Source organism: Chondrus crispus, genomic scaffold (assembly GCF_000350225.1).
Source record: "Chondrus crispus Stackhouse genomic scaffold, scaffold_194, whole genome shotgun sequence".
In the NCBI taxonomy this organism is placed as follows: Eukaryota; Rhodophyta; class Florideophyceae; order Gigartinales; family Gigartinaceae; genus Chondrus; species Chondrus crispus.
Window position 1 is genome coordinate 5,367 of NW_005179061.1, and position 16,296 is coordinate 21,662.

General features: G+C 53.7%; 5 protein-coding genes; 3 read left to right on the plus strand and 2 right to left on the minus strand.

The window, feature by feature from the left end:
* The first annotated feature begins 986 nt into the window (after positions 1-986).
* On the plus strand, positions 987-1,246 carry CHC_T00003534001 (hypothetical protein). XM_005714665.1 is given in 2 exon segments: positions 987-1,172; positions 1,173-1,246. 1 exon segment carries the CDS (start codon positions 987-989, stop codon positions 1,170-1,172), a length of 186 nt encoding a protein of 61 aa, XP_005714722.1. The 3' UTR covers positions 1,173-1,246.
* Positions 1,247-4,389: 3,143 nt separating this feature from the next.
* Positions 4,390-4,649, plus strand: CHC_T00003535001 (hypothetical protein). XM_005714666.1 is given in 2 exon segments: positions 4,390-4,575; positions 4,576-4,649. The coding sequence occupies 1 exon segment, from the start codon at positions 4,390-4,392 to the stop codon at positions 4,573-4,575; it is 186 nt and encodes a 61-aa protein (XP_005714723.1). The 3' UTR covers positions 4,576-4,649.
* Positions 4,650-6,326: 1,677 nt separating this feature from the next.
* CHC_T00003536001 (hypothetical protein) lies at positions 6,327-7,100 on the minus strand. XM_005714667.1 is given in 2 exon segments: positions 6,327-6,875; positions 6,876-7,100. The coding sequence occupies 1 exon segment, from the start codon at positions 7,098-7,100 to the stop codon at positions 6,876-6,878; it is 225 nt and encodes a 74-aa protein (XP_005714724.1). The 3' UTR covers positions 6,327-6,875.
* Positions 7,101-8,028: 928 nt separating this feature from the next.
* CHC_T00003537001 (hypothetical protein) lies at positions 8,029-8,288 on the plus strand. XM_005714668.1 is given in 2 exon segments: positions 8,029-8,214; positions 8,215-8,288. The coding sequence occupies 1 exon segment, from the start codon at positions 8,029-8,031 to the stop codon at positions 8,212-8,214; it is 186 nt and encodes a 61-aa protein (XP_005714725.1). The 3' UTR covers positions 8,215-8,288.
* Positions 8,289-9,944: 1,656 nt separating this feature from the next.
* CHC_T00003538001 (hypothetical protein) lies at positions 9,945-10,716 on the minus strand. XM_005714669.1 is given in 2 exon segments: positions 9,945-10,491; positions 10,492-10,716. 1 exon segment carries the CDS (start codon positions 10,714-10,716, stop codon positions 10,492-10,494), a length of 225 nt encoding a protein of 74 aa, XP_005714726.1. The 3' UTR covers positions 9,945-10,491.
* Positions 10,717-16,296: the final 5,580 nt, after the last annotated feature.

The window sequence follows — 16,296 nt, forward strand, 5'->3', positions numbered from 1 at the left end:
ATTTCATTGAACACCCCCCAATGTCCCCAATGTCCACGCGCCCCTTCCCCTTCCAACCGCAAGTGGCGAGCAAACATCCTCGAGTGCTTCAATACAGTCCCCATTCCCTCCCATCTCCTCAGTCGACGAGTATGCAATGATTTCCAGCGCCCAGCATCCCCAGTTTGTCCCTCAATTCACTCCGTCGGAAGAACATGCTTCGCATATGACCTTTCTCACAAGCCCCACATCATGGTCACCGCTCACAATTAAATTGATTCCAATACCCTTCAACCTAACCCCCAATTTCTCCAGTTAACGTTCCGCACCGCCCACATCCCGCCCAACCCGCCCAACCCGTGCTGGAAACCGGATCGGGAGCGCAACACACCCGGAATGTAGAATCGATAAACATACCTCCACCTCCAGACTCCCGGCCGAAACACCTTTCACACTTAAAAACTCCTCTCCCAGCAGCGGCGGAGAGCGCGGAGAGCGCGGAGAGCGCGGAGAGCGAGAGCGCGGAGAGCGCGGAGAGCGAGAGCGCGGAGAGCGCGGAGAGCGAGAGCGCGGAGAGCGCGGAGAGCGAGAGCGCGGAGAGCGCGGAGAGCGAGAGCGCGGAGAGCGCGGAGAGCGTGGAAAGATTGGAGATGCCAGGGACAGTAGGGATGGTGGGAGATTACAGAGAATGGGAAAAAATATGTCGTAAGTGCACGTACCCAGGGGGCGTGTTCTCGACGTGGACACGTTTCACATCCGGATCTCGAACACCTGACACAGTACCCTTGGTACAGTACATGGCAATCACAGCCATGTACTGTACTGTGCGCGTGTGGAGGTGAAGGTACCTACTTTTAAAAAAGTAATGTTTAACCAAAGTGCACAATGGTGCGGTGAGCGATGATCGCTCACACGCAGAAGCGAGTTTTTTACTTGTTCAATTCACTGTAACATGCAAGCCGCGGACAACCTTCAAATTATAGAAGCAATGTTGATTGCGAGGACAAATGCATACCTTTAAATACCGTTGGTATCCACACTGTGTCGCCGCAGAGTCCGCTGTTTGGGTGAGAGGAGTTCGTGGCAGAGTGGACAACCGGTTGCTGGTGGTGCAGTTGACACTCTGCGCCTGCGAGGCCCTGGGTTCGATTCCCGCCCGGTGCCCAACTTGGTTGCGTGCCCAAGTTGGTTGAGCCACTTGGGCACCCAACCAAGTTGGCCCGGGCAAAATTCGTAGCTTACCTAGTTACTTAGTTACTTTCTTTTTTTTACTTTCTTCCTACTTTCTTCCTACTTTCTTCCTATTTTCTTCCTATTTTCTTCCTACTTCTTTCTGCTTTCTTTCTGTTCTCTTTCTGCTTTCTTTCTATTGCCTTTTTATTGTATTTGTATTGTATTTGTATTGTTCCTCCTCTCCTCACCAACCTCGTCTTGTCTATGTTCATCTACTTGTTCGTCTCCGTTTCGATCGAGTTCAAACGCGCACGGGTCTTAGCGACAAACACTTTTCTCTCTCCTCTCGCTAAACCTATTCCTTTTACACATTACGCAATCCAAATACTCTAAAACTAAGCCTTTCGCCCTTCCAACGTCTTCCCGCTGCCTCCCCCCCCCCCAAATCCATCATCCTGCACACTGCCTCTTGCTTCCCGGCACGCACAGCAGCCCGAGGCGTTAGCGATGACGTCCCCACGTCCCCACGTTCCCACGTCCCCACGTTCCCAGCGATGACGTCCCCACGTCCCCACGTTCCCACGTCCCCACGTTCCCACGTCTCCACGTCCCCACATCCTCACGTTTTTACCCTCCCCCGTAGTACACAGCCCAAAATGTGGCCTTCCGAAGTCCGCGACAGGAAGCAGCGGGACCAGCGAAATGCGTGGAATCAGGGGAGGCGGAATGCAAATCGATCGTATGCATTTAATTGGTTGGATCTGTCCCGTATGGCGAGGGGTTTCGGACCCTAGAAACCGGGATCGGGAGCGGAAGACACCCGGAATCTGGAATCGATGAACGTGCCACCCGGAATCTGGAATCGATGAACATGCCTCCAGACGTCCGGCTGAAAACACGTTTCAGACACGCACCGAGGGTCCTTCCAGGCAGAAATCATGCTTGAATCACGATCTCACCTGCGCTCATGCGCTCATGCGCTCATGCGCACGTCAGATCATCCACTCACTGTCTGTCTCTCCTACGATAAATGTCGACTCTCACTTCCACCCTCAGACAAATGCACCTCTGTACATCAACAGAACAAACACACGTGATGCACGTGATGCACCGGACTGTGCGCCTCCCTTTCCCTTCCCGACATCCACCTTAACCCACCGCACCGACCGCACTGACCGCACAGACACCTCCGACACAACCGCTTCAACCTCGGCTTCCATTCTGTTTGGGCCGTGGTTCACGAATACGAGTCCTCTCTTTTGAAAGGTAAGTCTCGCACTGGTGTCCCGGCGACCGCACCAAAGAACATATGTGAAATGGGCGGCCTCCTTGCCTGCGAGACTTACCGCAACAGCGCTTGAGAGAGATGCTGTTGCTAACGCGAGTCACCGCTTGTTTTTTCGGCGCTTTTCGTTCTTTCTGTTTGTATTTCTTTCCTATTTACACGACGCACTGGCACTGTTTCTTCTTTTTTTGCCGTGCAGGCAACGGACTGGCACCCAGACGTTTTGCTCACGTTCCAGGACGTCCATCTTGGCCTTCCGGGTCAAGCACGCCAGAGGTACGGTTTACACGCAGACATATAGGCAGAAGAAAGAGCGATCTGAAAATGCGGTTTGGTGTTTCTTCTTTGTCTTCTTCTTTATGCACGCAGGTGAATGTTATATTAAAGAACTGGGTTTAGATTTCACATGTACGGTACAGTGTAGTAAGAGTCTTTATTGGTAAGAATAGAGGTGTTAAACGTTTCAAACGTTTCGTTCGCACGAAAAGGTTTGCCAGCAAAGGAAGAAGGGTAGAGTCTGCAAGCGCGGAAAATTGCGAAACACAGAGGCGGAAGCAAAAGGTTACCGAGAATGACACACGATAACAACTGGCTGTTGTGCTGATTGCGTGAAGAGTGGCGGCTGTCGGCGCGGCATACTTAACCTTTGGGGTGGTACGGACGGGCGAATGGTATCTGCGGTTTTGATACTTGTTTCTTGCCAGTCACACGCCTCCTGTACCTCGCATTAACCCCGCCCCCGTTTTGGCTCTCGACGGCGCCGTCCCCTTGTGCCGCGCCCGTTCTCCACCAACCCCTTTTGCCTCCTTGACCCCCTACCTACTGCCGTCGTCTCATGCCAATTGTCCGGCACTCACACCATCGTCGTCTACGGCCCTCTGTTCTCCCTCTTCCGCATGCTCTCTCCCTAATACGACCTCCGTTGCCGCAGCAGAGTCCCCTTCCGATCTCCCCTTCCCACCTCTCTGTGACGCTGTCATCGATTTCATTGAACACCCCCCAATGTCCCCAATGTCCACGCGCCCCTTCCCCTTCCAACCGCAAGTGGCGAGCAAACATCCTCGAGTGCTTCAATACAGTCCCCATTCCCTCCCATCTCCTCAGTCGACGAGTATGCAATGATTTCCAGCGCCCAGCATCCCCAGTTTGTCCCTCAATTCACTCCGTCGGAAGAACATGCTTCGCATATGACCTTTCTCACAAGCCCCACATCATGGTCACCGCTCACAATTAAATTGATTCCAATACCCTACAACCTAACCCCCAATTTCTCCAGTTAACGTTCCGCACCGCCCACATCCCGCCCAACCCGCCCAACCCGTGCTGGAAACCGGATCGGGAGCGCAACACACCCGGAATGTAGAATCGATAAACATACCTCCACCTCCAGACTCCCGGCCGAAACACCTTTCACACTTAAAAAATGCAGACACGCACCGGCGCACCGAGGCTCCTCTCCCAGCAGCGGCGGAGAGCGCGGAGAGCGCGGAGAGCGAGAGCGCGGAGAGCGCGGAGAGCGCGGAGAGCGGAGAGCGCGGAGAGCGCGGAGAGCGTGGAAAGATTGGAGATGCCAGGGACAGTAGGGATGGTGGGAGATTACAGAGAATGGGAATTCATGGGAGAGGGCCAAAATGTCGGCAAAAATATGTCGTAAGTGCACGTACCCAGGGGGCGTGTTCTCGACGTGGACACGTTTCACATCCGGATCTCGAACACCTGACACAGTACCCTTGGTACAGTACATGGCAATCACAGCCATGTACTGTACTGTGCGCGTGTGGAGGTGAAGGTACCTACTTTTAAAAAAGTAATGTTTAACCAAAGTGCACAATGGTGCGGTGAGCGATGATCGCTCACACGCAGAAGCGAGTTTTTTACTTGTTCAATTCACTGTAACATGCAAGCCGCGGACAACCTTCAAATTATAGAAGCAATGTTGATTGCGAGGACAAATGCATACCTTTAAATACCGTTGGTATCCACACTGTGTCGCCGCAGAGTCCGCTGTTTGGGTGAGAGGAGTTCGTGGCAGAGTGGACAACCGGTTGCTGGTGGTGCAGTTGACACTCTGCGCCTGCGAGGCCCTGGGTTCGATTCCCGCCCGGTGCCCAACTTGGTTGCGTGCCCAAGTTGGTTGAGCCACTTGGGCACCCAACCAAGTTGGCCCGGGCAAAATTCGTAGCTTACCTAGTTACTTAGTTACTTTCTTTTTTTTACTTTCTTCCTACTTTCTTCCTACTTTCTTCCTACTTTCTTCCTACTTCTTCCTACTTCTTTCTGCTTTCTTTCTGTTCTCTTTCTGCTTTCTTTCTATTGCCTTTTTATTGTATTTGTATTGTATTTGTATTGTTCCTCCTCTCCTCACCAACCTCGTCTTGTCTATGTTCATCTACTTGTTCGTCTCCGTTTCGATCGAGTTCAAACGCGCACGGGTCTTAGCGACAAACACTTTTCTCTCTCCTCTCGCTAAACATATTCCTTTTACACATTACGCAATCCAAATACTCTAAAACTAAGCCTTTCGCCCTTCCAACGTCTTCCCGCTGCCTCCCCCCCCCAAATCCATCATCCTGCACACTGCCTCTTGCTCACGAGACCTCCCTCACCCGCTACGCTCCCTACTGCCTGCCATCTCGGCTTCCCGGCACGCACAGCAGCCCGAGGCGTTAGCGATGACGTCCCCACGTCCCCACGTTCCCACGTCCCCACGTTCCCACGTCCCCACGTTCCCACGTCTCCACGTCCCCACATCCTCACGTTTTTACCCTCCCCCGTAGTACACAGCCCAAAATGTGGCGTTCCGAAGTCCGCGACAGGAAGCAGCGGGACCAGCGAAATGCGTGGAATCAGGGGAGGCGGAATGCAAATCGATCGTATGCATTTAATTGGTTGGATCTGTCCCGTATGGCGCGCAGTGACGTCATTTGTCGAGGGGTTTCGGACCCTAGAAACCGGGATCGGGAGCGGAAGACACCCGGAATCTGGAATCGATGAACATGCCTCCAGACGTCCGGCTGAAAACACGTTTCACACTTACTGACAAATGCAGACACGCACCGAGGGTCCTTCCAGGCAGAAATCATGCTTGAATCACGATCTCACCTGCGCTCATGCGCTCATGCGCTCATGCGCACGTGCGCTCATGCGCTCATGCGCTCATGCGCTCATGCGCTCATGCGCTCATGCGCTCATGCGCACGTCAGATCATCCACTCACGGTCTGTCTCTCCTACGATAAATGTCGACTCTCACTTCCACCCTCAGACAAATGCACCTCTGTACATCAACAGAACAAACACACGTGATGCACCGGACTGTGCGCCTCCCTTTCCCTTCCCGACATCCACCTTAACCCACCGCACCGACCGCACTGACCGCACAGACACCTCCGACACAACCGCTTCAACCTCGGCTTCCATTCTGTTTGGGCCGTGATTCACGAATACGAGTTCTCTCTTTTGAAAGGTAAGTCTCGCACTGGTGTCCCGGCGACCGCACCAAAGAACATATGTGAAATGGGCGGCCTCCTTGCCGGCGAGACTTACCGCAACAGCGCTTGAGAGAGATGCTGTTGCTAACGCGAGTCACCGCTTGTTTTTTCGGCGCTTTTCGTTCTTTCTGTTTGTATTTCTTTCCTATTTACACGACGCACTGGCACTGTTTCTTCTTTTTTTGCCGTGCAGGCAACGGACTGGCACCCAGACGTTTTGCTCACGTTCCAGGACGTCCATCTTGGCCTTCCGGGTCAAGCACGCCAGAGGTACGGTTTACACGCAGACATATAGGCAGAAGAAAGAGCGATCTGAAAATGCGGTTTGGTGTTTCTTCTTTCTCTTCTTCTTTATGCACGCAGGTGAATGTTATATTAAAGAATTGGGTTTAGAATTCACATGTACGGTACAGTGTAGTAAGAGTCTTTATTGGTAAGAATAGAGGTGTTAAACGTTTCAAACGTTTCGTTCGCACGAAAAGGTTTGCCAGCAAAGGAAGAAGGGTAGAGTCTGCAAGCGCGGAAAATTGCGAAACACAGAGGCGGAAGCAAAAGGTTACCGAGAATGACACATGATAACAACTGGCTGTTGTGCTGATTGCGTGAAGAGTGGTGGCTGTCGGCGCGGCATACTTAACCTTTGGGGTGGTACGGACGGGCGAATGGTATCTGCGGTTTTGATACTTGTTTCTTGCCAGTCACACGCCTCCCGTACCTCGCATTAACCCCGCCCCCGTTTTGGCTCTCGACGGCGCCGTCCCCTTGTGCCGCGCCCGTTCTCCACCAACCCCTTTTGCCTCCTTGACCCCCTACCTACTGCCGTCGTCTCATGCCAATTGTCCGGCACTCACACCATCGTCGTCTACGGCCCTCTGTTCTCCCTCTTCCGCATGCTCTCTCCCTAATACGCCCTCCGTCGCCGCAGCACAGTCCCCTTCCCACCTCTCAGTTACGCTGCCATCGCTTTCGTTGAATACCCCCGCTCTCTACCTAATACACCCTCTGTCGCCGCAGCACAGTCCCCTTCCGACTTCCCCTTCCGATCTCTCACACCATCGTCGTCTGCGGCCCTCTGTTCTCCCTCTTCCGCATGCTCTCTCCCTAATACGACCTCCGTTGCCGCAGCAGAGTCCCCTTCCGATCTCCCCTTCCCACCTCTCTGTGACGCTGTCATCGATTTCATTGAACACCCCCCAATGTCCCCAATGTCCACGCGCCCCTTCCCCTTCCAACCGCAAGTGGCGAGCAAACATCCTCGAGTGCTTCAATACAGTCCCCATTCCCTCCCATCTCCTCAGTCGACGAGTATGCAATGATTTCCAGCGCCCAGCATCCCCAGTTTGTCCCTCAATTCACTCCGTCGGAAGAACATGCTTCGCATATGACCTTTCTCACAAGCCCCACATCATGGTCACCGCTCACAATTAAATTGATTCCAATACCCTACAACCTAACCCCCAATTTCTCCAGTTAACGTTCCGCACCGCCCACATCCCGCCCAACCCGCCCAACCCGTGCTGGAAACCGGATCGGGAGCGCAACACACCCGGAATGTAGAATCGATAAACATACCTCCACCTCCAGAGCGCGGAGAGCGCGGAGAGCGCGGAGAGCGAGAGCGCGGAGAGCGCGGAGAGCGAGAGCGCGCCCAGCAGCGGCGGAGAGCGCGGAGAGCGCGGAGAGCGCGGAGAGCGAGAGCGCGGAGAGCGAGGGCGCGGAGAGCGCGGAGAGCGCGGAGAGCGTGGAAAGATTGGAGATGCCAGGGACAGTAGGGATGGCCAGGGACAGTAGGGATGGTGGGAGATTACAGAGAATGGGAATTCATGGGAGAGGGCCAAAATGTCGGCAAATCCGGATCTCGAACACCTGACACAGTACCCTTGGTACAGTACATGGCAATCACAGCCATGTACTGTACTGTGCGCGTGTGGAGGTGAAGATACCTACTTTTAAAAAAGTAATGTTTAACCAAAGTGCACAATGGTGCGGTGAGCGATGATCGCTCACACGCAGAAGCGAGTTTTTTACTTGTTCAATTCACTGTAACATGCAAGCCGCGGACAACCTTCAAATTATAGAAGCAATGTTGATTGCGAGGACAAATGCATACCTTTAAATACCGTTGGTATCCACACTGTGTCGCCGCAGAGTCCGCTGTTTGGGTGAGAGGAGTTCGTGGCAGAGTGGACAACCGGTTACTGGTGGTGCAGTTGACACTCTGCGCCTGCGAGGCCCTGGGTTCGATTCCCGCCCGGTGCCCAACTTGGTTGCGTGCCCAAGTTGGTTGAGCCACTTGGGCACCCAACCAAGTTGGCCCGGGCAAAATTCGTAGCTTACCTAGTTACTTAGTTACTTTCTTTTTTTTACTTTCTTCCTACTTTCTTCCTACTTTCTTCCTACTTTCTTCCTATTTTCTTCCTACTTCTTTCTGCTTTCTTTCTGTTCTCTTTCTGTTCTCTTTCTGCTTTCTTTCTATTGCCTTTTTATTGTATTTGTATTGTATTTGTATTGTTCCTCCTCTCCTCACCAACCTCGTCTTGTCTATTCGTCTCCGTTTCGATCGAGTTCAAACGCGCACGGGTCTTAGCGACAAACACTTTTCTCTCTCCTCTCGCTAAACATATTCCTTTTACACATTACGCAATCCAAATACTCTAAAACTAAGCCTTTCGCCCTTCCAACGTCTTCCCGCTGCCTCCCCCCCCCCCCAAATCCATCATCCTGCACACTGCCTCTTGCTCACGAGACCTCCCTCACCCGCTACCTGCCATCTCGGCTTCCCGGCACGCACAGCAGCCCGAGGCGTTAGCGATGACGTCCCCACACGTCCCCACGTCCCCACGTTCCCACGTCCCCACGTTCCCACGTCCCCACGTTCCCACGTCCCCACGTTCCCACGTCTCCACGTCCCCACATCCTCACGTTTTTACCCTCCCCCGTAGTACACAGCCCAAAATGTGGCGTTCCGAAGTCCGCGACAGGAAGCAGCGGGACCAGCGAAATGCGTGGAATCAGGGGAGGCGGAATGCAAATCGATCGTATGCATTTAATTGGTTGGATCTGTCCCGTATGGCGCGCAGTGACGTCATTTGTCGAGGGGTTTCGGACCCTAGAAACCGGGATCGGGAGCGGAAGACACCCGGAATCTGGAATCGATGAACATGCCTCCAGACGTCCGGCTGAAAACACGTTTCACACTTACTGACAAATGCAGACACGCACCGAGGGTCCTTCCAGGCAGAAATCATGCTTGAATCACGATCTCGCCTGCGCTCATGCGCTCATGCGCTCATGCGCTCATGCGCTCATGCGCTCATGCGCTCATGCGCTCATGCGCACGTCAGATCATCCACTCACTGTCTGTCTCTCCTACGATAAATGTCGACTCTCAGACAAATGCACCTCTGTACATCAACAGAACAAACACACGTGATGCACCGGACTGTGCGCCTCCCTTTCCCTTCCCGACATCCACCTTAACCCACCGCACCGACCGCACTGACCGCACAGACACCTCCGACACAACCGCTTCAACCTCGGCTTCCATTCTGTTTGGGCCGTGGTTCACGAATACGAGTCCTCTCTTTTGAAAGGTAAGTCTCGCACTGGTGTCCCGGCGACCGCACCAAAGAGCATATGTGAAATGGGCGGCCTCCTTGCCTGCGAGACTTACCGCAACAGCGCTTGAGAGAGATGCTGTTGCTAACGCGAGTCACCGCTTGTTTTTTCGGCGCTTTTCGTTCTTTCTGTTTGTATTTCTTTCCTATTTACACGACGCACTGGCACTGTTTCTTCTTTTTTTGCCGTGCAGGCAACGGACTGGCACCCAGACGTTTTGCTCACGTTCCAGGACGTCCATCTTGGCCTTCCGGGTCAAGCACGCCAGAGGTACGGTTTACACGCAGACATATAGGCAGAAGAAAGAGCGATCTGAAAATGCGGTTTGGTGTTTCTTCTTTCTCTTCTTCTTTATGCACGCAGGTGAATGTTATATTAAAGAATTGGGTTTAGAATTCACATGTACGGTACAGTGTAGTAAGAGTCTTTATTGGTAAGAATAGAGGTGTTAAACGTTTCAAACGTTTCGTTCGCACGAAAAGGTTTGCCAGCAAAGGAAGAAGGGTAGAGTCTGCAAGCGCGGAAAATTGCGAAACACAGAGGCGGAAGCAAAAGGTTACCGAGAATGACACACGATAACAACTGGCTGTTGTGCTGATTGCGTGAAGAGTGGCGGCTGTCGGCGCGGCATACTTAACCTTTGGGGTGGTACGGACGGGCGAATGGTATCTGCGGTTTTGATACTTGTTTCTTGCCAGTCACACGCCTCCCGTACCTCGCATTAACCCCGCCCCCGTTTTGGCTCTCGACGGCGCCGTCCCCTTGTGCCGCGCCCGTTCTCCACCAACCCCTTTTGCCTCCTTGACCCCCTACCTACTGCCGTCGTCTCATGCCAATTGTCCGGCACTCACACCATCGTCGTCTACGGCCCTCTGTTCTCCCTCTTCCGCATGCTCTCCCTAATACGCCCTCCGTCGCCGCAGCACAGTCCCCTTCCCACCTCTCAGTTACGCTGCCATCGCTTTCGTTGAATACCCCCGCTCTCTACCTAATACACCCTCTGTCGCCGCAGCACAGTCCCCTTCCGACTTCCCCTTCCGATCTCTCACACCATCGTCGTCTGCGGCCCTCTGTTCTCCCTCTTCCGCATGCTCTCTCCCTAATACGACCTCCGTTGCCGCAGCAGAGTCCCCTTCCGATCTCCCCTTCCCACCTCTCTGTGACGCTGTCATCGATTTCATTGAACACCCCCCAATGTCCCCAATGTCCACGCGCCCCTTCCCCTTCCAACCGCAAGTGGCGAGCAAACATCCTCGAGTGCTTCAATACAGTCCCCATTCCCTCCCATCTCCTCAGTCGACGAGTATGCAATGATTTCCAGCGCCCAGCATCCCCAGTTTGTCCCTCAATTCACTCCGTCGGAAGAACATGCTTCGCATATGACCTTTCTCACAAGCCCCACATCATGGTCACCGCTCACAATTAAATTGATTCCAATACCCTTCAACCTAACCCCCAATTTCTCCAGTTAACGTTCCGCACCGCCCACATCCCGCCCAACCCGCCCAACTCGTGCTGGAAACCGGATCGGGAGCGCAACACACCCGGAATGTAGAATCGATAAACATACCTCCACCTCCAGACTCCCGGCCGAAACACCTTTCACACTTAAAAAATGCAGACACGCACCGGCGCACCGAGGCTCCTCTCCCAGCAGCGGCGGAGAGCGCGGAGAGCGCGGAGAGCGCGGAGAGCGAGAGCGCGGAGAGCGCGGAGAGCGAGAGCGCGGAGAGCGCGGAGAGCGAGAGCGCGGAGAGCGCGGAGAGCGTGGAAAGATTGGAGATGCCAGGGACAGTAGGGATGGTGGGAGATTACAGAGAATGGGAATTCATGGGAGAGGGCCAAAATGTCGGCAAAAATATGTCGTAAGTGCACGTACCCAGGGGGCGTGTTCTCGACGTGGACACGTTTCACATCCGGATCTCGAACACCTGACACAGTACCCTTGGTACAGTACATGGCAATCACAGCCATGTACTGTACTGTGCGCGTGTGGAGGTGAATGTCATGAGAGCCATACGTGCACACGTAGCACACGCACGACAGCGCAATTAGATCATCTTTATTCACCGCCGTCTCACTGATCCCTCCCATTCCCTTATAAGGTAGAGACACGATAGGCATCAGTAAACGGAAGGTATCGATCTTGCACCACAGGTTATGGACCCGAAAATCGCCCCACTGCAAGACGATCAAAGGCACCTCGAATACCGCCCCGGACCAGGTCAAGACGACAACACCACGGCACCCACCAGCCCCGTCGCCCCCGTACTAAGTCCGCGCACGCGCGTAGAGGCCCTTGTAAGCGCTCCGGCCACCGTCGTAGAGCCCGAAGAAACCGCTCCGACCACCGCCGTAGAGCCCGAAGAAACCGCTCCGGACACCACCGTAGAGCAGGAAACCACAGCTCCGCAACACCGCGTCGAGCCCACCCCGATCGCCAAGTCTTCAACGCAAGAAATGGAACCCATAACTCCGTCGATCGACACAAAAATGCTTGGTCACCTCCCCGCTCTCCTCAGCGACGGGACCAATTACGGCATATGGAAACAAACATTGCAAGACATCGCGATCATCAACAATGTCGAGGCAGCCCTTGATGCACCACCGCCGCCCATCACAAGCGAGCAGCATCACATCTACAGGAGAAAATGCGCATTCTTGCGCATGACCATAATGACAAGCCTGCCATCCGATCTAGCAAGTACGATAGACCTAGAGTCCACCGTCACACCGCAACAACTGGTTGCCGAAATCACGGCCCACTTCACGGACTCCACCCCGACTACGCACCTCATCCTAAAACAAGAAGCCCAGCGAACCAAGCTGACGGCAGGGGGAGACATCGAAGACTACATCGCAAAACACAGGAAAATCCGGATGAAAATGAGAATGGCCCGATACCCCAGCATCCAGCAAGATGAAGCAGTCACCATTGAATTCATAATCAACGGCCTCAGCTCGCACCCGTCACTCCGCCACCTTGCGGACATGTGGATCGCAAACAACACAGTCCCCACCAACATCAATAATCTCGCACAACGCCTGAAGGCAGTACAAGTGCGAGACGAAGAAAAGAAGGCCAACCGCGACCAAGAACCACAAGGCATGCCCCACCCGACGCCATGGGTACCAGAGATCAACACCCCGCCCCCGCCACCCCGCTCACGCGGCAGAAGGCCAGGAAGAGGCGCCCCGTACCAACTACGGCAAGCCCAATGGCGCACCGATCCGCCCCGCCAAAATCCTCTGCCTCACCAAGGCACGGCGACCCCAATGCCCCGCAGTAAGAAATGGACCACCCCCATTAACCACAAGCGGCCTCCCGCGCGCAGCACCCATCCGCAGCGCCAGACCACCACAGGACAACTCGCCAACGCCGACGACGAGTATGACGACAGCACTGTATACCAGGCCCTCGAGGAGGAAGAACCTGAATGTAAGCATTATGCTCTCGACTCAGGAGCCCACCCGTCTCATGTCAGAAAACCAACACGCCACATGAGGCCACTACACCGAATAATACGCACTAACACGGCCACCAACACAACCCCTCCCGCCACACATAAGGGGATGCTCCACATCCCGACCGGCACGAATAGACAGATACGGATCCCTGCCATTGCCAACCCCGCACTGCGCGCCAACTTGCTCTCCGTACACGACATTGCAGTGCAATGGGGAGAAGTCAGATTCACACCCACACAAGCACTCATCCTAGATACGAGCATAAGCCCACCGCAGACTGTAGCCAAAGCAAAATTCTCCAAGGGAATGTACTACCTGCAAGTACCCAAGGAGAAAGGAAATATTATGGCAGCAAGGACCGCCCCCGCAAGAAAAATTACGCCCACGAAAGCACCGAAAGCCCAAAAAAATAGGACGACGGCCAAACCTACACCAAGCAGCATACCAACACTCGGACAAGTGGCGCCGACAGTAAAAAGAATACCTCTGCATGTAGCGCACAACCCCGCGCCACCGCCGTACACTCCGGCACACCCCGCAGTCGAACGGGACTTCCACCATTACCATGTGATATTCAATCACATACGCCCCGCCACGCTTCAAAAAATGGCAAAGCTCGGCCTGTTGCCCAACCTCCCACCCACATTGAGACAAAGACCCCCACGCATGACCTGCTCAAGCTGCGCAGCCGCGAAACAACAACCGGCCCCGCACTACCCAACCACACACAGATACCCAGTAGGAGCAGCGTTCAGCAGTGACATATGCGGACCGTTCAACCCGCCCTCACGCCAAGGAAACAAGTACATACTCACGATAATTGACACGAAATCAAGATACCTCATTGTCGACTTCTTGGAATCACGAGCTGAGACACCGCACCGACTGAACAAAATACTTACAGCACTCAAACAAAGGAATGGATGCAAGCCCAAGCTGTTACACACGGACAACGCTAAAGAATATATATCCAAATATGCGACCAGAATGTATCGCTCACAAAATGTCATGCACAGCACTACAGTGCCGCACACACCCCAACAGAACGGCATAGCAGAGAGGATCAACGGAACCCTGATGAATTCTGCAAGAGCAGCGCTGCACCACAGTGGTCTCCCCAAAACTCACTGGGAAGACGCCGTCAGAGACGCAGCATTCAAGTATAATAACATACTACACCACTCCACCAACTCTCTGCCATTCACAACGTGGACCAACACCACCCCCAGAGTCCCCCAATTTCTCCTATTCGGGCAACTAGGGACAATCCCGGAACTGGCCAACAGGAAACAAATATCCAAACTCGCCCCAAGAGCCACCCCCGCCAGATACTTACATGGGATAGATGAGCACCACATCATGGTACTCGAAACAAAAACCAACAAGCCTCGAAGAATGCGCTGTGTCAACTTCCAACCCTACCACAGAGCAAATGACCCCGCAGCGTCATGCACACACGCGAGGAAGGCGTTTACTCCACACCGCACACCCACACGAGTGACACGCACAACACCAGCCCCTGCCAGCACAACCCAAGCCAAAAAATATCCCGACGCAGCAGAGTGGGAAAAGGCACACACCGAGGAATTGGAAAACCTAGACAAAATGAACGTCGTACAATGGACACCAGATGCCAACCTCCCCAAAAAAGTAAAACTCATACCTCTAAAAATGGGATACCGATACAAGAGAAACAGCGCAGGAGAAATAGCATCGAGAAAAGCGCGATGCTCAGCACGCGGAGACAAGATGGTGCCACACAAGCACTTTGACCCTGCCAAAACGACAACTTATATGGCGGATAAAACAACTGTAAGGACACTGTTCGGCATAGCAGCAACACACCGCATGCACATAGAGCACATCGATATCAAGTCAGCATATCTACATGAGAAATTCGCACACAACGGCAGCGAACAAGTGTACGTGAAACAACCACCCCGTTTCAACGGCACATACAAGCACCCATGCCAAGGAGGCAAGTTGAACATGAACATATATGGGACGCCCTCTGCAGGACACACCTACCTGACAGCAGTATTCGCCCTACTACGCAAAAGCAAGTTCCAACAAAGCGAAGCTGACCTCTGCCTTTGGTCAAAAAAAACTGGAAAGAACCTCATCATGGCCGCAGTAAGCATGGATGATTTTACTGTCGTCGCGTCAAAAGCCGAGCTCAAGGAGGAGTTCGCAAAAGCATTAGCCAAAGCGTACAACATCAAGCGCCTAGGAGAGCACAAAACATTCCTAGGATGGACTGTACAGCGAAGCACAAATGGAGACATCCATGTCTCCCAGCCTAATGCAATCAACTACATAGTTGAACAAGCAGACATGGCGCAGTGCAACGGCAAGGAAACTCCGTACTGCGACGGAGTAATGCTTCACAAACCAACGGACACCGATGAGATCCAAATGGAAACCCTCAAAAAATACCAACAACTAATTGGGGACCTCCGATATGTCGCCGACTCCACCCGGCCTGACATATATTTCCTGACAAACCGACTCGCCGTCGCGGCCAACAAGCCGACACAGAGGCATTGGAGCGCGTTAATGCGACTGATTCGGTACCTAAAACGTACCCCCACGACAGGCCTCATCTTCCGAGCTGGCAAGTCCACCAGCAAAGAGTCGACACAGGACCTTCTCATCTCCTATGCAGACGCGGACTTCGCAGCGGACATAATGGACAGAAAGTCCATCTCAGGGACCCTACACACCTACAATGGAACACCGATTTGTTGGGGATCCCTCAAGCAAAACATCACTGCTCTGTCCACCTGCGAGGCTGAGTACATAGCGGCAACAGCAGCCGCTCAACAAACAACATGGATCCGACGCATGCTCAAGGACATCCACATGCTGTCGACCAAGCCAACACCCCTGAGGATTGACAATCAGTCAGCAATCCACGTTGCGAACAGCACAGGACCGACAAAGCGGCGAAAATTCATAGACTTGCGTCACCACTATCTGACGCACCAGTCACAAAAGGGAACAATCACCCTCGCCCATGTCCCCACCGACGAGCAACTGGCGGACATCCTCACAAAACCCCTCCGGCGCCAAGCATACACGCGCCTCCTACCCAAGCTGCAACTCACAACCCAGCAGACTGCAGACGCCAAGACTGCTGCGCCGTCGACAGGGGGAGTGTCATGAGAGCCATACAAACAAGTGCCGACGCCGCACCAGCATGCCGCCGCTGTCATGAGAGCCATACGTGCACACGTAGCACACGCACGACAGCGCAATTAGATCATCTTTATTCACCGCCGTCT